Source organism: Melozone crissalis, unplaced genomic scaffold (genome assembly GCF_028551555.1).
Source record: "Melozone crissalis strain CALT ecotype California unplaced genomic scaffold, PUWL_Pcris_2 ptg000034l_1, whole genome shotgun sequence".
In the NCBI taxonomy this organism is placed as follows: Eukaryota; Metazoa; Chordata; class Aves; order Passeriformes; family Passerellidae; genus Melozone; species Melozone crissalis.
Window position 1 is genome coordinate 10,422,832 of NW_026535812.1, and position 27,248 is coordinate 10,450,079.

A 27,248-nucleotide genomic window follows, 5' to 3' on the forward strand; every position below is an offset into this window, starting at 1 on the left:
GCACAGGACCAGAGGGAAATGTTCCCTGGCACAGGTGGGAATGGCACATGCCCCAGGAGGGCTTCTGCCCTTGGCCAGGTGAAAGGGCAGAGTCAGTTGACCACCATGTAAGCACAGCACACTGGAGAGCACATTTGGTTGGTTGTGTCAGGAGGAAGTTGCACAGTCAGATGGATTTGCACTCGACTGGACTTATCCTCTGGCTGTTTTATTTTCCTCTGGCTGAGTTTGGAATGTCTGTCTTTCCTGCTCTTTGAGTTTGTGTATCCAGCTTTTAAATTGGCTGATCAGCCTGTTGTACTCGTGATGGCTTCAGAGGGAGTTTACTTTGAATTAGGACCCTTGGATAAGGATTCAGTTTCCTTGAAAATCCTTTTGCTGGGGGCACCTCAGTGAACAGAAATTGAAATGAAAAGTGGTGGAAAAAGCATTAGATTCCATTCTATTAAAATGTGGCTTATTTAAGTGGTAAAAGGGGCATTTGTGGCCCTTCTGCACATGATGGATTCTCCACTTGTAATCTGTGTTTTCAGATGTTTCCCCATGATATAGAACCATTGAATAGTTCTGGTTTTACAGATGAATGAAGGAGGTACAAATGTGTTTTCATTTTTTCAAAAGGTGATTAGTGCTTTAGGATATGAACATTTTTACAATCAGTGCTTTAAAAAATAAAAAGGATCTTCAGAGCTGTCATTCCATAAGGATCTTAATGGTGATGGTTCTTTTTTTCCTGGTGTATTTACAAACAAAGAAGCAAAGAATTAATGCAGTTTATTGTCCTAGCACTTCTTATATTCATCACTCAGATAAGTTCACCCATTTTATCCCCATGTCACTGTTTCTTTTCAATTAATATTAGAAATTGTTTTGTTTCTTCGGAAACTTGGATTAGAGTTTAGTAATTTAATGTAACTGCTCTTAGAAATTAATTGTAAATATAAATACAGGTTTTTAAGGATTTGTTATCACAGCTAATTTTATTTTCTTACATAATCTCCTGTTAAATGGATTTGCAGCTTTTTGTTGCTTATGAAAGCCCAATTAAGAGTTCTTTCAGTCTGGTTCAGTACTGCAGTGGGAAAAGACTTTGATCTTCATTGTTTTTATTATTAGATTATTTTTTAACAATTACATTTTTCCCTTCCCTCAGAAACAGCAAGTGCAAAGTTTCTTTAGCTTGGGAAATTCAGCTACAGGGCTTTGACATTTATATGTTTGCACATTTCTATCAGTATGGATAAATATTTATAATATGCCATGTAAATGCACATATTCTTCCTGCTGTAAATGCCATTTCTGACAGGAAATCCATTCTCTTGCACAACAGGTATGGTGTCCTTGGTCTTCCCAGCTTGACTAAATCCTCCAAGCTCACCTTGTTCCCTGTGCTTTACAGCAGTGGACTCCAGTGGGACAGAGTTTTGTCTTTTCTTAATAATTTTACACGAGATTTTACTGCCTGTGGATGTGTGTACATGGGTGGATGAGGCTCAGCACATCCCTCATCTGTGTCTTATTTTTCCATTCCAACAAAGAACAGTGCTGCACACTTTGACACAGATTGAAACACGAGCTGCTGTTTAAACCTTTGCACGTTGCTCGTCCTCCCCTAAGCCTCTCTCTGTAGCTGCCTGCTTTTGCTTTGCTTCTTAGCCATGCTTCAGGCATACCTGGCATCTACTGATTTTTTTCCTCTGCTCTTGTCCTTCTTTAAGAGTCCCTGACAGGGGGGCTGATGCAAACTGCAGCTCAGGCATCACGGTGGTGAGCCAGAAACTGTATTCATTAGCGAAGAACTGACACGTTCCCCGCTGGCCCTGGCACTCGATGAATGGTGCTGATCTGAAGTCTTCCAGGCAGCTTCCGGGTGACATAAGGGACTGTCCACCACCCTGGTCACCAGATCCAGTGTGCTGGAAAGAACAAAGAGACAACTGGTAACTGTGCATGAAAAATAGGTAAATGACGTTCATCTGTCTTTTTCTCTACTTGCTTTTAACTGTGCTGGTTTTTTGTAATCTTATATGGGAGTAAGATTCTCTTGCTGGAGGAAATTTTAATTTGGTCTGTAATAAATTAATCTCAAAGTCTAGAGCCAGCTCACTTAACTTTCAGGTATTTATCAAACTGAAGGAAGGAGTAGTCTGGGTTGATTCAGAATGATGCCATTACACAAATGTAACTTGAGGATGGCATTAAAAAGACAGGAGCTCTAATTCTGAAAATTGTGTCTTTGTACATGAAAATCCCACTGTTTATTATAGACAAGGAGGCAAAACCTTTGTTATTTTAAGAAATGTGTATCAAGTCTTTAAGTACAGTATATGTAGCTACAGCCAGGTTCTGCAATTTGGAATGGACCTTTGTCCTGTTTCTTGTGAATTTTCCTCTTTAATGTTTGCTAGACACTGAATAATTTACTTTTCGGAGGTAAAAATCTTCAAACTTTTAGAATACAAAAGCTGGCTGAAAGAAATAATCTGTATACTGATGCACCCACTTTCTTACCATCAGAAACGAGTATCCTATCCAAAGGCTCCTCCAGCTGGGTGGGCAGGGGGGAATGGACTGGTCCTGGCTGTGCAGTGCCACGGCCTGTGCAGGGGCCTCGCACACAGCACATCTGCTGATGTAGGGCTGGATCTCCTCCTCGGACAGCGGCGCCGTGGGCAGCGGGGCCGCGCTGGCCAGCCAGTAGGACTTGTCATTGCGGCTGGCATAGTAACACACCTGGTTGATGTTGCAGTAGGCAAAGGGCATGGTACTGAACACAGGCAGGCAGGACCCTGCCAGACCTGGAAATAACAGTGAGGGATGCCAATTATTTCACTTCCTAGGTCAGTTGAAAATTGTATTCTGGCCAATATTGCTACAAAAATATGTATTTTAGCAGGATTTAGGTAATGCACAGATGTTAAACCTCCCAAGCCCTTTACCAAGATGTCTCCATGAAAAACAGAGACCTATTACCAGTATGTATCTTCCTTTGACCAGTAATATTTAATTGTGTCAATCTGATATTTAAACATGATGTTGTAGTTTGTCACCATGAGAAACAGTTATGATAACAAATTTCCTAGCTGTGCCAACACTGAAAAATAAATTAGGCAAGAGGTGGTGGCTGGTTTAAAAGGAGATCAGCTATTTACAAACTCATTAGGAGCAGTGAGAAACCAAGTGACAATGCTGATAAATAGAAACATTTTTGTGAAGTGTGACAAGCCACTGCTAGCAGTCCATTAAGCTGAAATCCCAGCAGCTATCCTACTGCCTTCCAGAAAGGCTTCACAGACTCCCAAAGTGAAATAAAAGGATTGACGGATTTTGCAGAGCCAATCCTGTAAAATTCCCAGCAGGCAGACAGCAGTGGGAACCAATAAGTGACCAGTGCATACTTCTGTGGTGAACTTCTTCCAGAACTGAATTTAGAACAGTTTCATGGTAGCCTATTGAGTTAGCAATAATCACTGCACAAAGTTCTGCCTTGAACTTGGTGTGTGAAGTGTTATTTCTGTAATGCCTCCAAACCCAAACACTTTCATTAAAGACATGTGACATTTCTGTACAGAAGTCAGTTTTGTTTATCACTGATAATATTATATTCCAGTACTAATGAAGGATCTGGAGCAGCCTGAGTAGGAAAAATGCCTGCAAAATCACACAGGATTTTTTTTGAATCTTATTTTCACTGCTGTTATGAGGCATTCTGTTAGCAAGTGGGTCTCCTGGGAAATGCCAAACACACAATAGTGAAAACATTCTAAAACATCACTGCTATTCTAAAAATAGCTCTTTTTATTGCTCTTTTAAACACTTCTTTTTTGTTCAGCTTATTAGGTCCTTGATCTTTCCTCCTCAGAGACTTCTCTGACTCTTGTATGACAAGTCAACAAGAATTTAGGAAACTTTTTCTGTGCAAATTGCCACCAATCAGTTCCTCAGGCTGCAAGTCAGACAGCTTATTTATACATCTAATTTTAGTCAGAATTGTATAAGACAGGGAAGAAGTGACCCAAGGCACCAAAAGCAGCAGGAATTCAGCTTTGGCTTTTCCAAAAAATATTAGCTTCTGACTCTGAAAAGCAAAGGATTCTGCTGTGCACATGATGCATAATTTACTTGTAAAGCTTACTTATACTGCCCAACTGTATTTACCCAACTTAACCAGCTCTTTCCCAAGCTGTGTTTACAGTAAAAAAGGAGCAGATCCTCCAGGGAGTTATTTCAGAGTGGCCAAATAAGATTTCTGACCTAGGAAAATCTCTCCAGTGACTTCAAAGACAGCCTAAAATGAGCTGGGATAAGTGAAATAAACCCCTCATCTCCAACTTGAAGTCAAAATTACTTAGAAACACTTTTGCATTCAATTGCAGAGCAGCAGAAAGCCATTTTAAATGGGTGACAATAGGGCAAGATAAGCAAATTCATTATAATCAGTATAAATTTGTGTAGAAAATAAGTAGCTGACAGTTTTATAGCTTGCTCCACATGACTTGTCTTTCCTTGTGTAGATAACACCATATTATTCCTTAGCTGGAGAGCAATTATGTACAATACATACCAAGATCTTGATTATGGGCTTTCTCTTGTCCCTCCAGGTACAGGAGACTATAGCCAGTCCATAACTTAGGCATCCCCTGGGGGCAGAGTGGTTCTCTGTCTGACTGACTGTGAAGGACGAGCAAGAATCCACTTGCAGATCTAATTTGGGGGCCTGGTTGTCCTGGGACACCAGTCTGGCCAGGTGGACCTTGGAGAAAGGTAAAAGAAATTTACTTGTATAAAATACAAAGTTCACACCTGCGGTGTGTAAATGTTCAATAAGTTCCCAACTGAATATAATACAACTTCAAGGCTGTCATGGGCAATAAAGATACAAGCAGACTTCTGTAATCCTTCTTCTGGGAGAGAAATTAACTAGATTGCCACTGAATGCTTGGCACTTGGCTTTTCTACTGTGCCTCTGTCTTGTGCTGTATAGATTAGGAAATGAAGTGGGCAATGATTTCCCAGACTTACTCACTAGGATGAACAGAAGGTTTGGACTGAATTTGAATCTTTGCAGTAACAGTCAATGCCCCTTGCTCACGTATATATTAAACCCTTAATTTATAAGAGAGCAGTCACAGGTAAAATACAGCTTTAATTACTGCCAGACAGTTGCCCCATTAGCTCTGGCTCAGAGGTGCATGCCTATTGATCTATTCTGTGTGAGCATGGGTGCTTAATTGCCTTTCTGCTTAGCAATGGATGCTGAGATAAATTTTCTTCCAACGGGTCTTGTTATGAAATCATTCACAAATGTCACTGTCAATGCTTGAACTGAGAAGGGGCAAGAGATGTCATGGAATTTCAGGCTAGAGGTGGATGTATCCGTGTGGGAACTGGGGGAGCAGAGAGAAAACTGAGTCCGTGCATCATCTCACCCATCTCCCCCCTCAAAGTCATGCTCATTCTTACCTTGTGGCCCAGCATATCCTTGCTCTCCTCGGCTCCCTTGGTCACCTGGTGGTCCAGGTGCCCCAGGTAACCCATCTTGACCTGGCAGGCCATATGATCCTTCTTCACCTTTTATGCCTAGATAAACACAAAGTATGTGCTTTTCCTTCATAGGGCTGCATTTAAGGTTCTGCTTGTCCAAACACAAAGGGCCAGTCAGCAAAATGGACACCAGGACAGGGAGGTGCAGAACTGCTTCTGCTGGGAATTCTCTTCACCACTTATTCACCCTGTGACCACAGCAGTAGCTCAGAGGTATGACTTAGGAACAGCAGCTCCTGATAAGGTTTTCCATCCTCTCCAGAGATCTTGTGTGATTTACAGTAGAAATCAAAGCACTCCCCAACCAACATTATCATGCCAGCCTCGTGCAGACCTGCCATGAGGATCTGCATCATGGAATGAGCTGTAACTCCTCCTGAGGCAAGCCAAGCTGTCAGCTTGGAGAACCCCATTCAGCAAAGTCTTAGAACACATAGTGAACTCCCTTTGAAGTAATGGATGTATTGGAGTACTTAGAGAACAGAGAGGGACTGCAGAACTGGACATTTTTAGGCTCCTGATGGCCTCTCTTTTTTGTATTTCTCACATGTCCATGCACTTTATACATTGGGGGGAAGGTGTGGTGTGACAGTAAATGATGTATCTCGTGTAGTGTGCAGATAATGCTGGGCCTGTTCACTGGCTACCCAAAACAATCTGAATTGAACAAAGCAACACTTGTCAGGTATTGTTGCCCTTAGAAGTGGTTTTCCCCTTTTGATAAAAACCAGTTTTCAGATGAGGGTGTTTCTCTAGCACCCACCACAGTTGTTTCTCAGTAAAGGCGTTTCATTCCTTGCAGACTTTGTTATTAACCTGCAGACTGAGTAATTCAAGGTTGTCTCACAGCATTCAAACGTCCCCTTATTTTTTACTAAGAAAGTCTGAACCAATAAAAAAAAAAAGTAACAGCTTTTCTATGTTGGTTGCTGAGTTATTCTTCCAAAGCTTAAGCCCATTGAGGGATTTTAATAAAATCCATTGCTTTTGCCAGTAAAACTTACAGTTTGCCTTCCAAGCCAGGAAAAAATTGGATTCTCCCATCTTAACGAAGGAAAAAACATTACTATTTCTTTATTTCTTTCATAAAACCAGTGTAAATATGTGTATCACTGTATCACCTGGTTTTAAAAAACCCTTAATGACGTATATAATGGAAACACAGCTGTGTAACCCCAGAAACTCCTTTTAGCTGGCAAATCAACTAAGATAGCTAAAACTAGAGAATCAACTGAAAACTGCATTGTTTCCTTTCATGCTGCAGGGAATCTCCTGGGAGACAATCATGGGGGTTTTTCTCTGGACCCAGAGCAGCCAACACAACAAACTTTGGTTTCCCAAGCAGGAAATACCTAAAACCACACAAGGGATTCCACCATTAAACTGAAGACACTGCAGTACAGCCTATGCTGTGTTTCTGTGAAGGTGGCCTCTCTTTTGGGATCACCAGTACCAGCATCACCCTTGTTTTCTTTTCCTCTGTCAGAAGAACATTTCAGTCTTTCATCACTTCCTTTTAAGATCTCTTTGGTCAGTTTCCTTTGGTGGTAACTTTTTCATGTTATAACAGATAAAGATCTCTATTGTAGCCACTTCTCTGACTTCAGTGTCCTCTTAGGACTTTGGTTAGCAGAGTTTTGGGATTCACTTTTGCTAGATTTTAAAGCAAAAGTACATTTTCAGCATCCTCCAAATAGGTCTTAGCCAGAGGGCTGGTTTGAAGCATTGCTTTATAACTTGGTGGGGAAAAAGGAAAAATACTACTTAAAGAACTTTTTTCTCAACAGTGTCTTATGCTTTTACCCTGCCTGGCCTAGGAAATGGGAATGTAGTTCAGGCAGGCTCAAACAGCCTGGTTCAGCTACATTTATCCATCATCCTCAGCATTAAACAGCCCATTATGTACTTCTGGAGACTGTTAATAAGTGTCCAAGGAGAAGAGAGAGGGTAAAACACAGAGAAGTAACTAACATTCTGACCCTTTTCAACTTGTTGTCTAAATGGCTGAGAAGAACATCCTTTCAAAGAACAAGCTTTCAAAACATGAGCTTACCTTGGGGTCCAGGGTGGCCTATTGGCCCTGGTAGTCCTGCAGAGCCATCCTCTCCTCTTTGCCCTGCTTCCCCAGGAGGCCCTGGGATGGTAGGGCATGAATCATCCACTTTCCCTGGCTCACCAGGGTCACCTGGAATGTGTAATGGGAAAGTGAATTGCAAGACTGGCTAATAGTTCCTGTGCAAAAAGTCAACATAAATGTTAGCTGATTTGGTTTTTCAAGAGTATGCTTTAAGTATTTTAAAATATTGAATAACTGAGTCCTGCTGTTTTAATTTTGCTCTTAGTCTTTTAGCACAGTATTAACAGTGTGGCAAGCCAGTGTTAGCAAGTGTATGTTAGCTGGTCTGTGATCTTTGCCCAGGTGGGCAAGAAGGACAGTGGCATTCTGCATTGTGGCCAACAGGACCAGGCAGTGACTGTTCCCCTGTGCTCAGCACTGGTGAGGCTGCACCTCGAATCTGTATTCAGGTTTTGGCTTCTCACTACAAGAAAACCATTGAGGTGTTGGAGTGTGTTCAGAGAGAGGCAGTGGAGCTGGGAAGGGTCTGGAGCACAAATCTGGTGAGGAGCAGCTGAGGGAACTGGGGGTGTTTACTCTGGAGGAGGGACAGGAGACACCTTACTGCTCTATCACAGTTACTTGAAAGGAGTTTGTAGAGAGTCTCTTCTCCCAAGTAATAGGAGGAAATGGCCTTAAGTTTCATCAAGGGAGACTTGTATTGGGTATTAGGAAATATGTCTTTGTGGGAAGGGCTGTCAAGCCCTGGAACAGGCTGCCCAGGGAAGTGGTGGTGTCACCAACCCTGGAGGCAATTGAAAAGATGTGTAGATGTGGCACTTAGGGACATGGTGTAGGGGTGGCCTTGCCAGTGCTGGGTTAATGATGGGATTTGATATGTTGAAGGTTTTTTCCAACTTAAACAATTCAATGATTCCACATTTCACATATTTGGTATAAAGCTTCTTAATGTGCCCCAAACTGATTTGAGTTAAAGCCTAAAGTCTACCTAACCAGCTTCAGTGCAAACACCTTAGCACATGGAAAATTTTGCCTATTTTGTTTTTGCAAAACCATCAATAGGCAGGCCAAAAAGGCTAGCACATAACAGCCATTTGAAGTGGTTATAATATGTAATAATAATAATAAAAAAGAATAGTCACATTTTATATATTGAAAGTTACTGACAGCTTTTGCCTGTTTGCATTTTGGATCAACATTTAGTCAGATGGAAAGTTCAGTGTTTGTAGTAATCCAGAGTTAGGATTCAAGCTTTTGCTACGATTTAGGTTAGAAAGCATTTTGTGTGAAAACCCGAAAAAAACCCCCAAATAAGAACTAGAAACAAATGTTTCACAAGTCTAATTGACATCCTAGCACGATAATTCTCAGCAGAGCATTCTCATGACGTTGGTGCTGTTTATGTGCAATATGAATTAGAGCTATATCCTGCTAGCAGTACCTACTATTCCTAGAAACCACACCAAGGATACCTTCTAATAAGAGCTGAATGTTTCTATATATAAGGGAGGGAGCTCCCATGAAAAGAACAATAATCAAAAGTCATGAACTTACCTATGAAACCTGAAGGATTTGAAAAATGGAAAGCAGATTGTGGCCATTGAGGTGCAGGTGGAAGCAAGTTTCAGGCATGTAAATTAGAGTAAAGAATGGAATGAGAACTGAAATCACTTACGTGAGGTGACATTAGAAACAAATAGTTCAGAAATTTTTAATCAAATGAGAAATCATTTAAGTTGGCAACTGCAGGGGTCTTTTCTTCTAAGATTGTTTAAATTATTTGCATGCAAGTTAACATTAGTATGATTATATATTAATTGAAGGATCACAGTTACAGTTGAATGACACTAAGTAACAGGTTCATAAGTACCTGTGGGACCTCTGGGACCAGGTCTTCCTGGAAAACCTTGGTCTCCTGGTTGTCCTAAAGCACCAGGTGGACCCTGTGGGCCATGGACCCCCATAGGACCTGGAAATTAAACAAACAAAAATAAAATGCAGTCTGGATGCTTGGGAATCCTCAACTCTGCTGTGGCAAAGAAAAAAATACACACTTCTTCTTCTTTTTCTGTTCTGGATCTGACTGATGACTTTTCTTTTTGTAGAGATTGGAAGTGATTGGTGTAGATGGGATTTCTCTGCAGGGTGTGAAAGAAGCAAAGTATCTAAGAAGTCATAGTGTAGATTGCTGTTTTCAAACTAAAGAATCTGTTGAAAGCTCCAAGCTATTGCTTTGGGGCAGATGTGAGACTGTTAGTTCAAACTCATCTGCATTTTCCATAGTTTCTCGAGACCGCTGAAGAGGGGATCACGATTTGCTTTTCTGGCAAACTCAAATGTTTTACTGCCTTATTCTCAGAGTGGCAGAAGTGTCTTCCAACAAGCTGTTGTGAAGCAGTGCATGTGAATCTGTCTCTACTCTCACTTTCTACCCCAACCCCATTGTGTCTGTAGGTAAGCAGGAAGAGCTGTGGAATGTCCAGCCTCCACCCCTTCTGCCTGGCTCCATCTCCAGTGGGCACCCCTGGGCACAAGGCTCAGTCACAGGGGCTGGGAATTAGTGCACACACAACTTAAAAACATCTCTGACCATACCCTTTGGGCCTGCTCTTCCTTGGCTCCCTGGAGGGCCTCTGGCTCCCTGCTGTCCTCGTGGCCCAGGATTACCTGGTGCCCCTCGAACACCACTGTCACCTGGATCTCCTCGCACAAAGATCGTCTCTCCGGGAGGACCAGGATTCCCAGGATCACCTATGGAAAAGAACTTTATTCTTAATGTATGCACAAAGTACAACCATTTAAAAACAGCCATGTTTTGCTGCTGGGTTTTTTTTTTTTTTTTATTTTACTCTAGAGTGTTTTGGTTTTGTTTTTTTTTTTTTGGAGGGATTTTGTCTAGGATGTAGGACAGCCCTTGCATATTTCTGGAAATACTAGTGTTAGCCTTTGTCCAAGGAAGACAATAACAGGAATAGTTCCCAAAGTTAAATAATTTCTCTGCAAGCAGCAAGTTACTGATACGTTCATTGAAACGCGGTTTCTCTACATTTATATTTTAAAGCTTTATTTATGTGGAGATCTCCATCTTGTCCTTGGTCAGTTACCTACCTAGTGTTCACTGAGGTAGTGATGGGTTTCTTTATTCCCCATGCACTTCTATACATTGTTTCACAGACAGTAACCCTGTTATTCCTAGTATTCACAGGGGTTTTTTACATTATAAAAATTGATATTTTTAGTTTTAGTACCTCTGATGCCATCGAAACCAGGTAATCCTTGATCACCCGGAGGACCAGGGGAGGCACTATCAGGAGATCTTCCCATAGGTCCAGTGGGTCCAACAGGTCCTCTTCTACCTAAGGGATCACATTAAAAAAGAAATAAATCTGAGGTTTTTCTTTTTAGATTACAGGCAGAAGTTGGTAAGTAAAAGAATGCTGACATGAGAAGTTATGGAGGTAATGTATGGTCACACTTGTATACCAAACATACCAGTCCCCAGGCTAATGAGGCCATCTTGTCAAAGTGAAAATATTAATTATCTTTTTGAATTTTTAATTCTTCCCATAAAATCTGTGTAGCCTGAGGAATACATCATCCCATGTTGGCACATTGCCACAGAGAGCCACATTTTCCTGAACTCCAGCAATGGGAGAAATGATAACAATGTAAGGTGAGTGGGGGCTATGAAATGATTCTGCCTGGGGCAGGAAAAGTATTCACAGATTGTTCCTAATGAAAGGGAATTACACTGATTCCTAAAAACCTCAGTGAACAAGATGAAATTACTAGCCTTAAATGCATTCTTTCCCCCAATCTTTAAATGTGGATTTTTCCACAATAAAATATTTATGCCCTTACTTGTGACAGGCAGAGTTCTCTGCACAACACTGTTGAATGGTTGCAGCTTGTTAACATGTGGGTTGCATTCTGTTGCCTTCTCTTTTCTACCAAAAAACAAATCTAGTTTCTTCAGTCTTGCTTTTGAATCCATCCTTCCATTTACTTTCTGGTGACTTTTCTCCTTTTTGTCAAAGCTGGTCACAACTATCAAAGACCTCGCTTATCCCATGTTAGACAGTGTTAATACTTCTCAGAATTAAACCTGCTCTTTTTTCCTCAACAGCACAGTTCTGTTGACTCCTCTAGTCCACAAACTAGTAACCAAACTAAGAAAAACGATTGTGTCTTCATTTTAGAATAATTCACCTCACCAGATTTCACCTCCTGCTATTTTTCTTCCATGTGTTATGTGACTGTGGCAAGGTCTGGCAGCGTAAAGCTGATGTCACTTCTCATCACAGAGTTGCTGAGGCTTGAGTGGGTCTCTGGAGACTTCCTAGATCAGCCCTGCCCTCAAAGCAGGATCAGTTAGAGCAGGTTGCCTCAGGTTCTGTCCAGCTGGGGTTTGAGTATCTCCAATGACAGATCCTTCATAACTTCTTCAGGCAACTTGTTCCCATGTTCAATTCCCTTCACAGGGAAAATAAAACTTTTCCTTACAGTTAAGTAGGATGTTGTATGTTAATTTGTGCCCATTCCCTCTTGTCCTCTCACTGGATATCACTATGAAGGAACTGTCTCCAGGTCCATCCCATCAGGTATTTACACACATCAATAAACTCCCCCTGGGCCTTCTGATCCGGAGACAAAGCAATTCCTCCTCTCCCTGTCTCTCCAGTCTCTTCACTTTATCAGTGGCCCTTCCTCAAACTTGCTTTTTCCCATTTCTGTGCAGTTTGTATACCACCAACCTCTAAAATAACCACTATAATCTTGTGAAGCAGTTCTATCTTGCAATTACATCAGAACAGTTGATAGATTCACTTTAGTTCTGGGACTGCCAGATCTTCTGCACTCCTTTTCTTCAGGAATTTCTTCCCAGGTGGCAACCCTACTAGCAGTTCCCTGAGTATATTCAAGTCCATAATTTTCTATTTTCATTCTTTCCTATAACATAAACCAGAAATTCTCTGGAGACTCTCAGGAGTCTCTGTATCTCTACCAGAAACATCAGCATGTTACAACAGAAGTGGTTTTAGGAAAGAATCTTCTGAGTAATGTTCATATTAACCAGAGTAAGTGCCTTTAGAAAAAGAAATTAACTATGAGCTAATTTCTACACTGCAGAGCAGCACTTTGGAGAAAATCTTTTCTTACCTGGAAATCCTGGGAATCCCCTTTCTCCAGGGGGGCCTGGAATAGAAATACCAGGCCATCCAGGATCACCTCTGTCTCCTTTTGGTCCAATTTCTCCTGAGTATCCTGGGGGCCCTGTCTCACTCTGACCTTTATAAGAAAACAATTATGTACATAAAGCTTACAGCGAGTACAAATACAGATGTGCAGAACAGAAATACCAGTTGCAGATGTTCTTCCTTGCAAGAGTTGCCTAGTGCTGTTTTTCTGGTTCCCTCTTGGAAGCTGGATAGAGTTTTGTTGAATCTGGCCCCAATTCATCACTTTCAAAGAAAGTAATCTTTTTGCTTAAATGCTCTTCTTCAGGGGTTATTTTATATGGTGTCATTATGGTAACTTGAAATGTAAATTCATTGCATGGTTCAAAATTTAATTTTCCATCAGCATATATGTGCAATCTTTAGATAGATTATAAGCATTGTTTTTTAACAGTTCTTCAAAAGCACCTTTTGAAAGTTGTGAATACATCAGCATGAGTGAAATCCACATTCCTCTTAAGTATGAGGCACAACTCCCATGGACTTTTAATGGAGCTGGGATTTCACAAGTCTCCTTTTAATTTGTTAGTTTTATCTTTTGCATATTTAAGAAAAAGAGACTTGGCTCTCCTTTGAATCATCTGCACTGAACTTTTTAATTTTACAAACAGCCTTGAAGCATTCCAACAAAGCTATGTGAGTAATGGAAGTTTGAAAGTTTTCCCACAAATAACTGCAGGTGTGCCATTAAGCATACTTCAGATTCTGTTTGAAAGTTTGGTCTGAGCCTTAATGATATCTTCTGGGCAAGGTAAACATCAAAATAATATGTATCTTTCCTTGCACATTCAGTCATGTAGAAGATTTTCTGTTCCAGTTATTTCTTATCTTTACCTGGAGCTCCTGCAGAACCTTTTTGACCTTTTAGTCCATCCAAGCCATCCAGTCCAGGCAGTCCAGGAAGACCTGAGAGGTGTTACACAGGTATGACTGACCAACAATCCATTACAGTCACAATTAAAAATCAAGCCTTTTTTTAATCTGACAACATCCAGGTGGGGTATTTGCTGAATTCGATTGCTAGCAACTGCAGATGAGATCACATTGCAGTGCAATCTTTTTGGAAAGGCAAATGTGACAAGTTTAAAAATTGCAGTCTTAATACAGTTTCACATCAAAGCAATCAGAAAGCACAGCTTTTAATCCTTTAGGTACTTCCATCCTGCAGCTAGCAGATTATGGGCTAATCTATAGAGACCCTTCTGTCTGTGACTGGACTGCCACTGCAAGATGTAGTTGCTACTCCTGCTACCACTTCATGGCCACTGATGAGGGTGCAGACACGATCTAAGATAGCTGTTAAGCTGGAACTTCTTTACAGCTTCTGTTCAAAATAGAAGTGCAATTTATCTAGCAGCAAAAAGAGGCTAAATTTCCACCTGGCTTCTTTCCCTGGTCCTGCAGATTTCACACAGGAAGCTATGCTTTTTTGCATCACTCTATTACAAAAGCTCTTTGATCTGAACAGCACAAAATCTTTGAAACAGCAAATCTATAATTGAAACCTCTGGTGTGACACATGGTAGTATATAGAGCAGCTCTGTCACTAGTGATGTTCACTACTAGCACTGGCTGAATGTTTGTGGTAGTCAGACATAACTTCTGCTTTATTACTTGTGCTTTTTTGAAAATTGCTAAAAGGTAATAAATGAAACAATAGATGGTACTTTTTAATCCATTTTTAAGAAAGTTGAACTAATCTAAGGTTGTGTTTATTGTTTGCAGTCGAGGGTATAAAATATCTCCATGTCATCAGTGCTTTTTAGTTCCTTGGTTGTATAGACGAAATGTGAGAACAAACATTTCCTCAGTGCAGGCAGCAGTCTGTCACCTGGTGATAGCAACTGGTCTGGCAAAACTGATGGGTCATCTGTGACAGGTTTCAAAGAGGTTTCAGAGACAGGAACAGAACTGGGATGCCTCTTGGTTCAGAGAGGGACGCTGATCACCGAGCAGCTGAATGATACTGTCAGTGCCCGTCCCTGTTCCACTTCTGCTGCTCATCTCTGCCTCCTTTCCTTCCCCATCAATTCCTCTCCCTGCCCTGCAGGATTCCCAGTGCACTTGCAGTGGGTTTCTCCCAGAAGTCTGAATTATCTGTGTGTGTGTCTCCTTTCCTCTGGCTCCTATGTAGGTTCTCTGTTGGGTGCCTGTGCTCATCCCAGCATGTCCTGCAGCTCACCAATCCACCATGTATCCAGAGCAGGCATCTTGGGACAATTTATTGCTCTACTTAAGCACATAAGAACGGATATATTTTTTAAAGTTTGTAAACTGGTCAAATTTGGCAGGGACAAATTGCTGTAGGAACAGCAACACAAATACCTTTCATCAACTGCTTCACTTGCCAAATTTAAGTGTCCCTAGTTCAAAGATGGGTCATCTGAGAATGAAAAATAAAAAAGCCCTAGAGTTCTCTAGCAGGCACACCAAAAATTATAGTCATATAGCTTTGTTCTCAGAAACTGTAGAATTATTTTAGTTAAAAATTAACAAAGGATGAATTGCAAAAAATAAATCCAGTGTGTAGCAAACACCAGTCTGGAAAAATTTTAAATCCAGAAAAATTTTTGAAAACCTGCAAAACATTGATAATATATTCTGTGTGTAATCCACTTTATAACATGGGATACTAGTAATCTGACCTGTAATATCTTCTATGACCTTAATTAATTGTTCTTTAACTCTTCATGACATTCTAACTTTCATTCCTGCTTTCTGTAGCCTTCCTGTGCTTTGGACATGTTCCCATTTTAAAATTTATGTAAGAGTTGCTTTTGGGGAATTTAGCAGGGGTATTTTAAAATTATTAAGAGCTCCTAACTAATTTTGGCCCCCAGGTCACCACTTAAAACTTTTTTTGATCTTTGGCTCATTCTGGCAAGATTGATGGCTTGGTTTTACTTGCTTTCCAGGGAATTTCTGACACATTTGCCAACAATCCATTATAATATCAGCACTTGTACTTCTAGATTTTTGGATTGCTATGGTCCCATATTTCTAGGTACAGCTGAATTGGCTGACCTGAGCATGAACCACTGTTTCTGTGTTGTACAGCCCAATTCAGCTCCTACTCACACAAGTCCTCCTGGTGATGGTCTGAGTATTACTTGCTCCATCAAGGATTACTCACACAAGTAAGGCTTGCCAGGCTTAGCCCTTAACTAGTAAAACAACAGTAATAAAAAAAATGGGGCTATGCTTTAATAGATGATGTTCATTTTTTTTTTAAATCTAGAAGTTTTTTAAAATCTATAAGTTCAGGCACAAGACCTTTAATGAAACTGAGAACCAATGAGACTAACAAGGCCATGTACTTAGCCATGAATTATCCATTTCATTTCTAATGCTTGCACCAGCACTTGTTGAAAACAGCACCAAGATCTATACATCCAGTTGAACTGGAATACAAATACCAGTCAGTTTTCATTACTGGGTGTAGTTTCAAAGGTATTAACCTTCTTTTCAGCTATGCTGGCATTACATAGAATCCTCAGCTTAGCAGGCAACTCGCTCTCTAATGAATTGTCATTTGGGACTGAAAACCTTTCCCTCTGCAGGACATGTGTTAATGTCATGTTCCTGTGCAGGACTTGGGCTAACTTCTGCACAATACAGTAAAAGGTGTCTTATGGCAAGAAGGAAAGAGCCCATCAATTATGAAAAAGTTTGCAGCAGAAGAATGCTTTTTTTTTCCTTTTTTGACCCTTTTCAGACATCCCTGCCACTGCAGATCTCTGCCTTTGTTACAGCAAATATTGCTTGCAACACTGAAATGTTCTCTTGCACATTATGTACCAGCAGGGAATCTGTCATGACAGTTTAAATCAGCACTGCTGATTTACTGCAAGCAATCATAAATTGTTTCCATTTTTCATTTGAATTTTCAGCAATTTATAAGAAACTTCTCAATTTGGCCTTAAGCTGAATTTGAAAAAGTGGATCTATTGTCCTCTCTAACCATTTTCTGTAGCCCCAAGTGTTACTTTACTGTGGTTTCTGCATATGGGTCACTAATCTTCCTGTTTGGGAACTGGTTATGAGGCACACCATAACAGACACAGGATACAGAGCTGATAACTTTCTTTAGGGAGTATTAATAACTTACAATTTCAGTTCTAAGCATAGTAAAAGTTAATAACATTCCCCAACAAAAACAGTTGTATAGATGAACTGACATTCAATCTAAGCACAACAATCATTGCAAGAAGTGTAAATTAGGATTTGGAGGAAACACTTTGATGCTAAATACTCCAAAATCAGACAAGCAACAAGAAAACCAACAATAAAATGCAACTCAAGTTATCACAATTTGTTAAAACAAATTTGAAAAACAAAGCTGTCATAGCAGCCTGCTGGGTTTACAGAGTAACAGTGGCACTCCATGGTGAAAATGTAGAACACAGTATAACTGAAGTGAAAGTGAAACAACTGAATTACTGCAAACTCCTTTTTCTTTCTTAAAGTTCTTCTCTTGGTTACAATCAGCTAAGCCAGACTCTGTTTCTACCTTCCCCCTTACTCATTTTAGATTGTAGCCCAATTTTCCAAAGTAGCATTTCTACTTAGTTACTTATCAAAGGTAATGGGAACTGGCCTAAGTCTAAGCAGTTAAGAGACCACAGAGTCCAAATCACAGTCACAGTTAGGCCTTTTCCATTTTCACTACTGAAAAAGTATTTATGTCTGGTACTGTCACATTACCAATAGAATGGCACTGTATATTCTTTTTACCTTTTCTTTTATTCTTCTATTCTTACCTTTTCTACCTTGGGATCCAGGTAACCCTTGCAATCCTGGAGGTCCCAAAATTCCAGGTTTCCCTTTTTCTCCAGGTTCTCCTGGCAATCCTTGAGGACCTGTTGCTCCTGAGAGTGAAAGAACCCCCTGTGAATATTTAATCCTATTAAACTGTTGATTTTTTCCACATGCTTTGCAGCACACAGCTGTGTTAACAGCAGTACCTACATGTGTTTGGGGATGCAGGGAGAATGGAAGGGTCTTGCTCTCTGAGGCTGAGCAGATAATTGCTGCTATAGGTACAAAAATAATTTTCAGTGCCCCCTTTTGTATGAGCTCTGATTTCTCCAGCCTCCTCACATTGATGCCTCAATGCCTTCTCCTGTTCCATATATCTTTTGAGCTATTCCATGGCACTATTTTTTAAACTTTGGCATTACCTGGTAATCCAGGTGGCCCTGGATATCCTGGGTCACCCTTGGAGCCTGGTCTTCCAGGCTGTCCTTGGATACCCGGTAAACCCTTCTCCCCTGGAAATCCACGAAGTCCTTAAAGGGAAAAAAAAAAAAAGCAATTGCTACAGAATGGCTCAAAATGCACAGGGAGCAGAGCTCCCTCTAACACAACTTAGAGAAAATTAATTTTTAAGTCCAATTTTGTCTTCCATCAAACAGAGGTACCTGGCAATCCTGGATCTCCCACAGGCCCTTTCTGACCATGTGTACCAAGCAGAGGAGTTGGGTCACCTCTCTTGCCTGTTGAGGTACAATGAATTCCATTTTATACAAGCATCCTTTCCATCCGCAAAACCAAAGCTGGACACTTTTGTAAGATCAGGAAAGTCATTAATAGATATAAACAGCTACAGAAGGGGCTGAGAGAACCCAAAGTAAGAATTGCTTTGTCACACGCAAATTATGACAGTTCACTTTGTTTGCATTTTCTCTTATTTGATTTGACAGATTTTCCATATCTGTAAGAATGGATTTGTACATGGTTTTGATGGAATTTTAAAGTTCTATGAAATTTGACCGGAATTTATCTTCTAAATTATCAATACCTATTTTAAAGGAAAAAGCTGTTGAAGAATATACTGAAATCAACTTTTGCCTTCAGGTAAGTAAGACTTGTTTTTAATTACATCCATGTTTTATGGGAAAACAAGACAGAAGTGAAAATAATTTTCTAGTGGGTCTTCCCTATCTATTCCACATATATCCTAACAATATTGCTCTATTCACAGCATGTCTATATAAACTCATTACCTTTACATCCTTTGGAGCCAGTCAGTCCTGGATATCCAGGGTTTCCTGGTAAGCCAACATCACCCTAATTTTTTTTTAAAAACAAAATAAAAATGTTTGACATAGGATATGTGTGGCAGGAATGATCTGTAGGAGCATTTGGTTCTCTTAGCAAAACTATATCTTAAGCTCAACAAAAAAAAAAATCTTTTCTTTGTTACTTGTCTAACATTGGCCAACAACAAGAGACTGTAGGTTAGACTTGCCAATAATTTTGAATTTATGCTTTTATAGCTTATTCTCATTCTTGGCTCAAACAGCTTAATTTCCCCACAGATGGCTTGAATAATTTGATTTAAAGGTACCATAAAATATATATCCAATATTGTTGTATGTTACCCAACATTTACTATAAACAGTAACCAGAAATATTGTGATGTCACAATAAAAATGTAGATTTCCCTATTTTTCTTTTTGAGTAATGAACATTAATCAGCAAAGAATTTAATTAAACAAGCTAAGCAAAAGAAAATAATTGTGCCTTTTCCTTTATGTAATCTCACTGTCTACCTACCCAGCATACAAGAAGTGAAGAATTATACCTTGCATGAAATATTTGTGTGGTTTTGTGTATTTGTTCTTGAGCAACACTGCTTGCCTGGGTTCTGCCTGGGGCAAAGATGACTTGCTTTGTCTTGTCTGTTGCCTTGGTCACTTCACACAGCAGGATATGAAGAAGCAGCTAGATATTAACTGCATAATTGTGCTGCTGCTATGTTATGATCTCTGTGGTAAGTGGTTTGTCAATCTGTTCTTAAGAATAATGTTAAAAACTTGATTGTGCATCTGGGTTTTGCCCTCCTGTTTAGTGTAGTAGAGCCTGGACTCCAGCCATGTAGCAAAGCACTACATCAGAACAGGCAGCCAGGAGAGGTCCTTTCCTAACTCCCACCACAGTTCCTGCTAAAATGTAACCAAAGCACAAAGGTGTTTCATTAAGGAATTTAAAGCTCCTACTACTCTGGCTGTCTCTTCTCAGAGGAAACATCTAATGAGTGAGTACAGTACAAACTTCCTTCATCATATTTCTTAGAGGCAGGAGATAACTGCAAAGTCCAGGACACTTCACTACCATTCTGTTTACCTGGTCACCTGGTTCTCCTTGAAAACCTGTCACTCCTCGAAGGCCCTTTGGTCCAGGCAAACCCTGTGATCCTGGAAACCCCATCACTCCACTGTCACCTTGGTCACCTGGTAGTCCTGGAACACCATTCTTTCCTGGAAATCCTCGTGTGCCTCTCAAACCAGTATTGCCTTTTTCACCTGAAGTTGATTGCAGAACAAGATAATGACCAATCAAGTCAAGCCAGTGTTTGATATTGGTTTTCAATATGGCAATGCTTTCACTCATGGTGTATTGCCTTAGTGACAACACAAAGAAACTAAACAGCCAGTTTAGGAACCTGCAAACATGGCTGGATGTTACTGCAGCCCTGAGCCCACACTGTGAAAAGCACCAGTGGTTTATGTCAGAGGAATGTGAGTTTATGCAGGGCTTTCATGAACTCACCTGTGTCACCTCTCAGTCCGTGCTCCCCAGGAAACCCTGGGTCCCCCCTCTGGCCCTTCTCCAGGCGGAGGTTAACGCAGCCGCTGTCTCCTGGAGGCCCCCTCTCACCTTGAAGTAACATATGCAATGTAAATGCATCCCCACAAGTGACATGTCCTGAAAATCAGTTTGAGGGGTGACTTTCCTAATAGAGAAAGCCTTCAAATACTAATGTGGTTCTCGGTTTTCTCAGCAGGCTCACTGCTGACAGAATTTGCAATCCTTCCCTTGATTTTTTGTTTATTCAATCACAACCCAGGTGATATTAAATCAGAAGAATTAGGAAAGACTGTGAAATTATGAAAGACAGCAATTTTGAGCTGCCTGTGATTGCATCTTGCAGATGGTTACTCTCTTTTCTATAAAAAATTAAACAGATTTTTAACACAGCAGTAACAAACTAAATATAGCGACAATATAACTACAGAGTAAAGTGGGTTTTTACAAACCTTTCATTCCCATATCTCCACATTCTCCACTAGGCCCAGGTAGACCTATTTTTCCTTCTTCACCTTTTACACCAAAGATTCCCATTGGGCCTTGTATTCCTGGGAGTCCTGGGAATCCCTGGGGTCCTTGAATGCCTTTGCTTCCTGGTAATATGAAATGCTTTATTTACATGTTAAGTCTGCTTATATTGCTACTGTCATATTCTGAGGAATAGTATAAAGCAAAACCAGGATGTTTAGAAGGACTTCTTAGGAAATCAGCAGAACTAGAGAACCATTAGTTGGAGCATGGCTTCATGCCAAGGTCAAACTTCTCTTGAAACCCTGATTCTACTGAGGCAAATTGCCTCCTCCTACCTGCAGTCAGCCCCTGAAGATTTAGGCCAACCTTACTCCTAAAGCAGTTATCCCCAACACACCACCAGATCTTGCATGTGGCTGCTGGATTATGGTGGCTTTGTTCTGCTCCCTGTGCCTGCCCTCCAGCTCTGGAGGCTGGTACCCAGAGAACAGTTGGGCTTGCCATTAAGGACTGAGGCAAAGAAGCCATTAAGTAGCTCAGCCTTTTCCTCATCCTTTGTCACTGTTTTGCCCCTCCCATCCAATAATGGATGGAGATTCTCCTTACTCCTCCTTTTGCTGCTGATGTATTTATAGAAATATTTTTACTGTCTTTTACAGCAATAGCCAGATTGAGTTCTGGTTGCACTTTGGGCCTCTTGATTTTCTCCCCCCATAACCCTGATACACCCTTGTCCTCTTGAGTTGCCTGTCCCTTCTTCCAAACTTCAAACACTCTCCTTTTTTCTGAGTTCAGCTAAAGCCTGTTCAACCCAGCTGCCCATCTTCCTCACTGTCTTGTCTTTCAGCACATGGGATAGCCTGTTCCCATGCCTTAAAAATTTCCTTCTTGAAGAATGTTCAAGCTTCCTGGGCTCATTTGTCCCTCAGGACTGCCACCCAAGGGATTCTGTTAACCTTAAACCTTACTATTGCATATTACAACCTATTACAAATAGTCAGGAAATAATATATAGAAATATGTCAGTGTGGTAAAACAACTGAAGCACCAGGATGCACCAAGATGCATCAAACTATATTCATCCTTTGTTTTTATCATATGAGAAAGAACAAAGGATGTTTCTATGGTTATTGACTCTACCCTGCTGCAGTCTTATCCTTGAAGTTGGAAAGGGAGGTGGGTGCAAAGTACTTGCTAACCTTAACATCAGTAAAAAGGGCTCCCTCTACAAGAGAGCTTATAGGAGAGGTGGTCTGCAGGATATGTAACATACCTGTTTCTCCTGGGAAGCCAACAGGCCCTCTATTTCCTGGAAGTCCTGGGGGACCTCGTGAGCCTGGAGGACCTGGGAGACCTTGTGAGCCCAGAGAGCCTTTGAGGCCTTTGATTCCAGGGGGCCCAGCCAGGCCCCTGTCTCCCCTCTGACCTTTAAAGCCTGGTAAGCCTGAGAAAGAGAACTTTAATCTATGTACGTAAAGGCAGGCAAAAGTTACACAATTGCATATAAAAAGTAGAAAGTGATAGATTTGGTATAAATTTGAAAATCATCAAACATGGCAAAATAAGTCGAAACCTTTTTTTTACTATGTTGGAGTTTTTGCCCTGCTTATATTTTTCAATTGGAATGTTTGTTTTCTTGTATTTCTTTAGTGACAGACAATAGAAGAGCACTGTGAAAAATCCCTATTAATATGTAAATACTTTTGATAGATGTCTCTCCTAGCTCTTCCTAAATAACACTTCTATTGAAGAATTAGGAAGATAAAAGCATCACAGCACTGACAGGAGCTCAGTTAAGTTACTCAGGACAACAGATATGAGACAACTCTTTGTTTATTACTAATAGTGAACTCGCTGTGGTTTGGCCAGTTAAGGAACAGCATGGGAAGGGAAGTTGGGGTACACCTGAGATGCACAGTCTACATTCCCTGAGTATAAAGAGCTGTGCAAAACACAATGTACACCCCCAGTAATGAGCAGCTCCCATGGCAGTATTTGTCATGCCAGCCACAAAAATCATGTGATGAAACCTAGCAGAAAATATGTGCAAAGTTTAGGGCTGTGAGGCAGCCTGCTGGATGTTGTGTACCTTGAGGTCCTGGCAAGCCCATGACACCTCTGAGTCCAGGTGGCCCTGGTAAGCCTGGGACACATGGTGAGCCAGGGAAGCCCGGGCAGCCTGGTGCTCCTACATCACCTTCTGGGCCTCTAAAGCCTTTGGCACCTGGAAATCCTGGGGTACCAGGTTGTCCTAGAAAAAAAAATAATTGTTAGTTCCATTACTCACTGTCCCTCAAAATTCCTAGTTTAAATTTTGAAATGTACATGTTAGGTTACTATAGTATCTTATTTATCCTCTAATTTTTGCACAGTTTGTGAAAAGTGATGCTTTTCTGCAATTTAAAATTGGCTATTGTGGAGAACTTCTTTCTTTAAGGAACAAATACAAATTCAACCCTCATCTATAGGTACAGAAGAGAGTTTCTGATGTATAGGAGCAGCTCACTGGCCTGCACCAGGTGCACAGCACTGGCTTAGTTCTGTAGGTGCTCCCTGCACTGAAGGATGGGTGTATCTTCTTAGGGCCAGGCAAAAGGAACACCTGTAGAAGGAAACAGCAAATCCTCTGTGGGGTGGGAAGGACGTGGTGCTGTGGAGACATCACTGCAGCAAACAGCAAAATGTAAATGTAAAGACAGATAGTACTGTTAACAGTCACCATTATGGATCTGAGTGAGAGGAAGTTTTCTCTGAACCAGGAGCACCTTTGCTCAGATTTTGTCCTTTGAACATGTAGAAGTGTTTCACAGAAGCTGGCTCATACCTTGAAGTCCAGGAATGCCTGGATTACCCCTTGCTCCCTGTGCACCAGGGGGTCCTGGCAGTCCCCTGTTGCCTGGGATTCCTGGAGGGCCATAGGTGGTGTCACCTGGAAGACCTTTCTGACCATCTGGGCCAGGTGGACCTGGAAGGCCATTTCTGCCATCAATTGTAGATCCTCTTTCACCTTCATCACCAGGATCACCAGCTATGCCTCGAAAGCCTGTCAATAAGATTTTTAAATTCAAATAGAGCTTAAGTCAAGAGTTGTTCAGGGTTTTTTGTTTTGGTTCCCCACCCCTTCCAAATGTGGAATATTGTAGTCCAAATTTAGCCAAATTTAAATTGTCACCTTGCAAAGAAAAATAATATCATAAATTAATTTTCATATTTCTTATTTATAGCTAATGATACACGAGGATTGAAGGAGGTAATTCCCGTGGGAAGTGACAGGGGTTTTCTTTGGGGCAGTATCTGTCTTGAGTACTGTCACTCTTGTGTGGTTCAGTGCTCTCTGGACACTGAACTATTCATTTCAGTTCAATCCTGCTTTATACTACTCTATCTTTCCTTGCATTTCAACTTGCCCAGCAGCTTTCCCAAATTAGGGAAAGCACAATTCACCTTCTGGCCCAGGGATTCCTGCTCCTGGCCTTCCTCGATTGCCTTTTTGCCCATCAAAGCCATTTGGTCCAGGATGCCCAGGGAGTCCTTTTAAACCTTTTTGTCCTGACAATCAAAATGAAATACATAAAAAGGCTGTCAGAGCACTAAAATGTGCTAAAAGGATTTTATCTTTATTCCATGCAAATTCATGTACCTTGAAAACCAGCTGATTTCATCTGCTTCTAACACTTTGGGCAAGAGCCACTGCCCAAGTCAGAAACAAATGCATGGTTGCTGTTTTTCTAAATGAACATGTTCCCTATTCCATTAACAGCAGACTGCAAATCACTAGTGTTAATTAGGAAAAAAATATTTCCTACAAATTTTCATGTGGTCATGAAACAGTATTAACCTAGTGAATAACAGATGTCAGCTCAAGTTCTTATACTCTTCTGTGCTATGTCCTGCTTCTGGAATGGTGCGGATGAGCTCAGTACACTCATGACTGTATAAATTTTTGTTCCCACCCACAATACTGATGTCAGGGAGCTGTGTAACACCATATTCCACAGCTTGAAAATCCACTCTCTCCATTTCTTCTAATTTGCTTGGATATTTCAAATGTCTTGGAGCCGATCACAAGCAACACTTGGCCAGTTCCTGGGTGAGTTCTTTGAATTTAAATTGGATAAGTTGAAGTAATGATGATAAGTATTGAGATATTAGGGCTCAATTGCAAGTTGCCATGAGCAATACATTTTTAGAAATTACAGACTTGCAGCATATCTTTGCCTTGCACACCTCTTTCTCCTGGTATGGAGATGTACATACTCTAGGCCTTACCCAACTCCAGCCATATTTTTCAGACTCTCTCATGCATTTTCATTGAGGCAGGACAGAGTTTGAAGCTACCTTGATTTAATTATTTCCATGGAGGCTGACTGTACACCTGCTGATGGTGCAAATGGCAGCTGTCTGGCCCTTGATTCTATTAGAGACTACATTCCTGTGTATTTGCAGTTTTACATTTTGAAACACGTATTTTGTTGAAAAACTAGAATAGTGTAGCTTTTTAGGATAGCCTCTTTTCTTTAATTAGCAACTTAAAACTCCATTTCAGTATAGATCAAAAATTCTTCTATGCATAAACATACCTTGAACACCTTTAAAACCCGGGGGACCTGGATTTCCAGGATATGGTGATGTAATGCAGACAGTTTCACCTGAAGCAAGAGGGAGAAGAAACTGGCCTATTTCACTTTAGATTAACTGGAGTCTGAGCACTTACTGTAATATTTCTGGGGAACTACCCAACCACATGTGCAAATGTGCAGTGACTGGTGATGCACATTGTTATTTCCATATTACTGAAGTCTTGATGGGGAATCTTAAAATATATTTTTCTTGATACTTCCTATCAAACATTGGTGATATTCCAAATTGCTGTAATACAGTTGTATTTTTTAAAGACAAAGTTTTTTTAAATTGTCATGGCAACTTGTTTTACAGTGCTCTCTGTTGCAAGAAAGAAATAATATTTTCTTTTAAATTCTATCTACAGCTATCAGCGTAGGTGTTTTTTTTGCTAGGCATTTTTATAACCAAGAAAACCAGGACAAGCTTTAAGTATAAATTGTGTTTTCCTAAACATTAATATTATTTTTACTCTAAATTAATAGCACTATAATATATAATACATATTAAACCATGATGGATGCCACCAAACATCCAAACATGTATTTTGCTATTTCATTCTTAACATAAACATTCAAAATTACCTTTCTGGCCTTTTGGACCAGGTGGCCCAACATTACCCATATCACCAAAGTCTCCAGGGCTACCTCTGGCTCCTGGAGTGCCAGGAAGCCCCAAGCCAGGCAATCCCATCTGGCCTTTTACCCCAGGAGGTCCCGGGAGCCCAGGGAATCCTTTATCACCCGGAATTGCTACTCCAGAATCGCCCTGAAATATAAATTCTCAGTAAGTAACAAGAGCTAATTTCTCTCCTCTCTTTGATTATAAAAAACCAGTTAGAGAATTATCTGGAGAAACACTTTCACAATGGAAAGACCACATGGATGGCATTAGTATTTTTAAATATTCAAAGGCAACAGGAACAAAGGGGTTTGTGTATTTTTTATTTCCTGACCCTGTAATATTGGCACACAGTATACGCAGAGATTATCATCAGGAATACCAAAATAAACAGTAATACTTACAAGAAATGAATTTTTTAATGCATAAAAACTTTCATAATCTTTCATAAGATAATATGTTAATTGGAATGGAAAAAGTCTGGGGAAGTCAAACATACCTCAGCTCCTTTTTCCCCTGGCAATCCTAGTTCTCCATCTCTGCCATCAAGACCTCTTTGGCCTGGAAATCCTGGAAGCCCAGTAGGTCCTCTTTCACCCTTCAATCCTTAAAATATTTTTTGGGGAAAAAGATATTTGCAGTAATTTTAGGGGGAGGAGGTATTTCTCCTTAAAGAAATGCTGGGTAACCGTTGATCCTATCTCCATGATAATTCCCAGTCCTTGAATTCACATTCCTTTATGAGGCATTTTAGGCTCAGGAAGGCAGTTTGTAGTTGGATACCTGATGGAACAACTTGGTCTCTGTAAAAGAGATGTTCACAGGCACCACAGGAATGTGGCTTTTGTCTGTGCTATACATAGAGTTAAAATATTTCACTATTGAAACATGTCACAGATTTATTCTTGATTTCAGTGAAGTCAGGATATAGCTGTGCCATATGATACAGAATATTTACATCAATATTCCCCAAAGGTTTTTGGTTTTTCCCCCATGGATTTTCTTGCACCAATACTTATGAGAAAGTAACTTTTGCATCAAGGACAGCAAAACTATTCTAACACAAAGATTCTTTCTGCTGTGTC

General features: G+C 40.5%; 1 protein-coding gene across 1 annotated transcript in view; it reads right to left on the reverse strand.

Moving 5' to 3' along the window:
• Positions 1–870: 870 nt before the first annotated feature.
• COL4A4 (collagen type IV alpha 4 chain) overlaps positions 871–27,248 on the reverse strand; it is a 61,567-nt gene continuing 35,189 nt past the window's right edge. The window contains exons 23-47 of the mRNA XM_054282580.1: positions 26,663–26,769; positions 26,127–26,310; positions 25,503–25,571; positions 24,367–24,471; positions 23,747–23,965; positions 23,012–23,173; positions 22,196–22,366; positions 20,901–21,044; positions 20,413–20,520; positions 19,987–20,165; positions 18,864–18,927; positions 18,279–18,353; positions 18,039–18,146; positions 17,619–17,726; positions 13,693–13,764; positions 12,782–12,910; positions 10,870–10,977; positions 10,217–10,372; positions 9,492–9,590; positions 9,176–9,184; positions 7,598–7,729; positions 5,464–5,580; positions 4,565–4,753; positions 2,512–2,798; positions 871–1,916 (exon numbers count right to left, since the gene is read on the reverse strand). Of these exons, the coding sequence (XP_054138555.1) occupies positions 1,653–1,916; positions 2,512–2,798; positions 4,565–4,753; positions 5,464–5,580; positions 7,598–7,729; positions 9,176–9,184; positions 9,492–9,590; positions 10,217–10,372; positions 10,870–10,977; positions 12,782–12,910; positions 13,693–13,764; positions 17,619–17,726; positions 18,039–18,146; positions 18,279–18,353; positions 18,864–18,927; positions 19,987–20,165; positions 20,413–20,520; positions 20,901–21,044; positions 22,196–22,366; positions 23,012–23,173; positions 23,747–23,965; positions 24,367–24,471; positions 25,503–25,571; positions 26,127–26,310; positions 26,663–26,769 (3,365 nt within the window). The 3' untranslated portion in view covers positions 871–1,652. The remainder of the gene's footprint in view (positions 1,917–2,511; positions 2,799–4,564; positions 4,754–5,463; positions 5,581–7,597; positions 7,730–9,175; positions 9,185–9,491; positions 9,591–10,216; positions 10,373–10,869; positions 10,978–12,781; positions 12,911–13,692; positions 13,765–17,618; positions 17,727–18,038; positions 18,147–18,278; positions 18,354–18,863; positions 18,928–19,986; positions 20,166–20,412; positions 20,521–20,900; positions 21,045–22,195; positions 22,367–23,011; positions 23,174–23,746; positions 23,966–24,366; positions 24,472–25,502; positions 25,572–26,126; positions 26,311–26,662; positions 26,770–27,248) is intronic.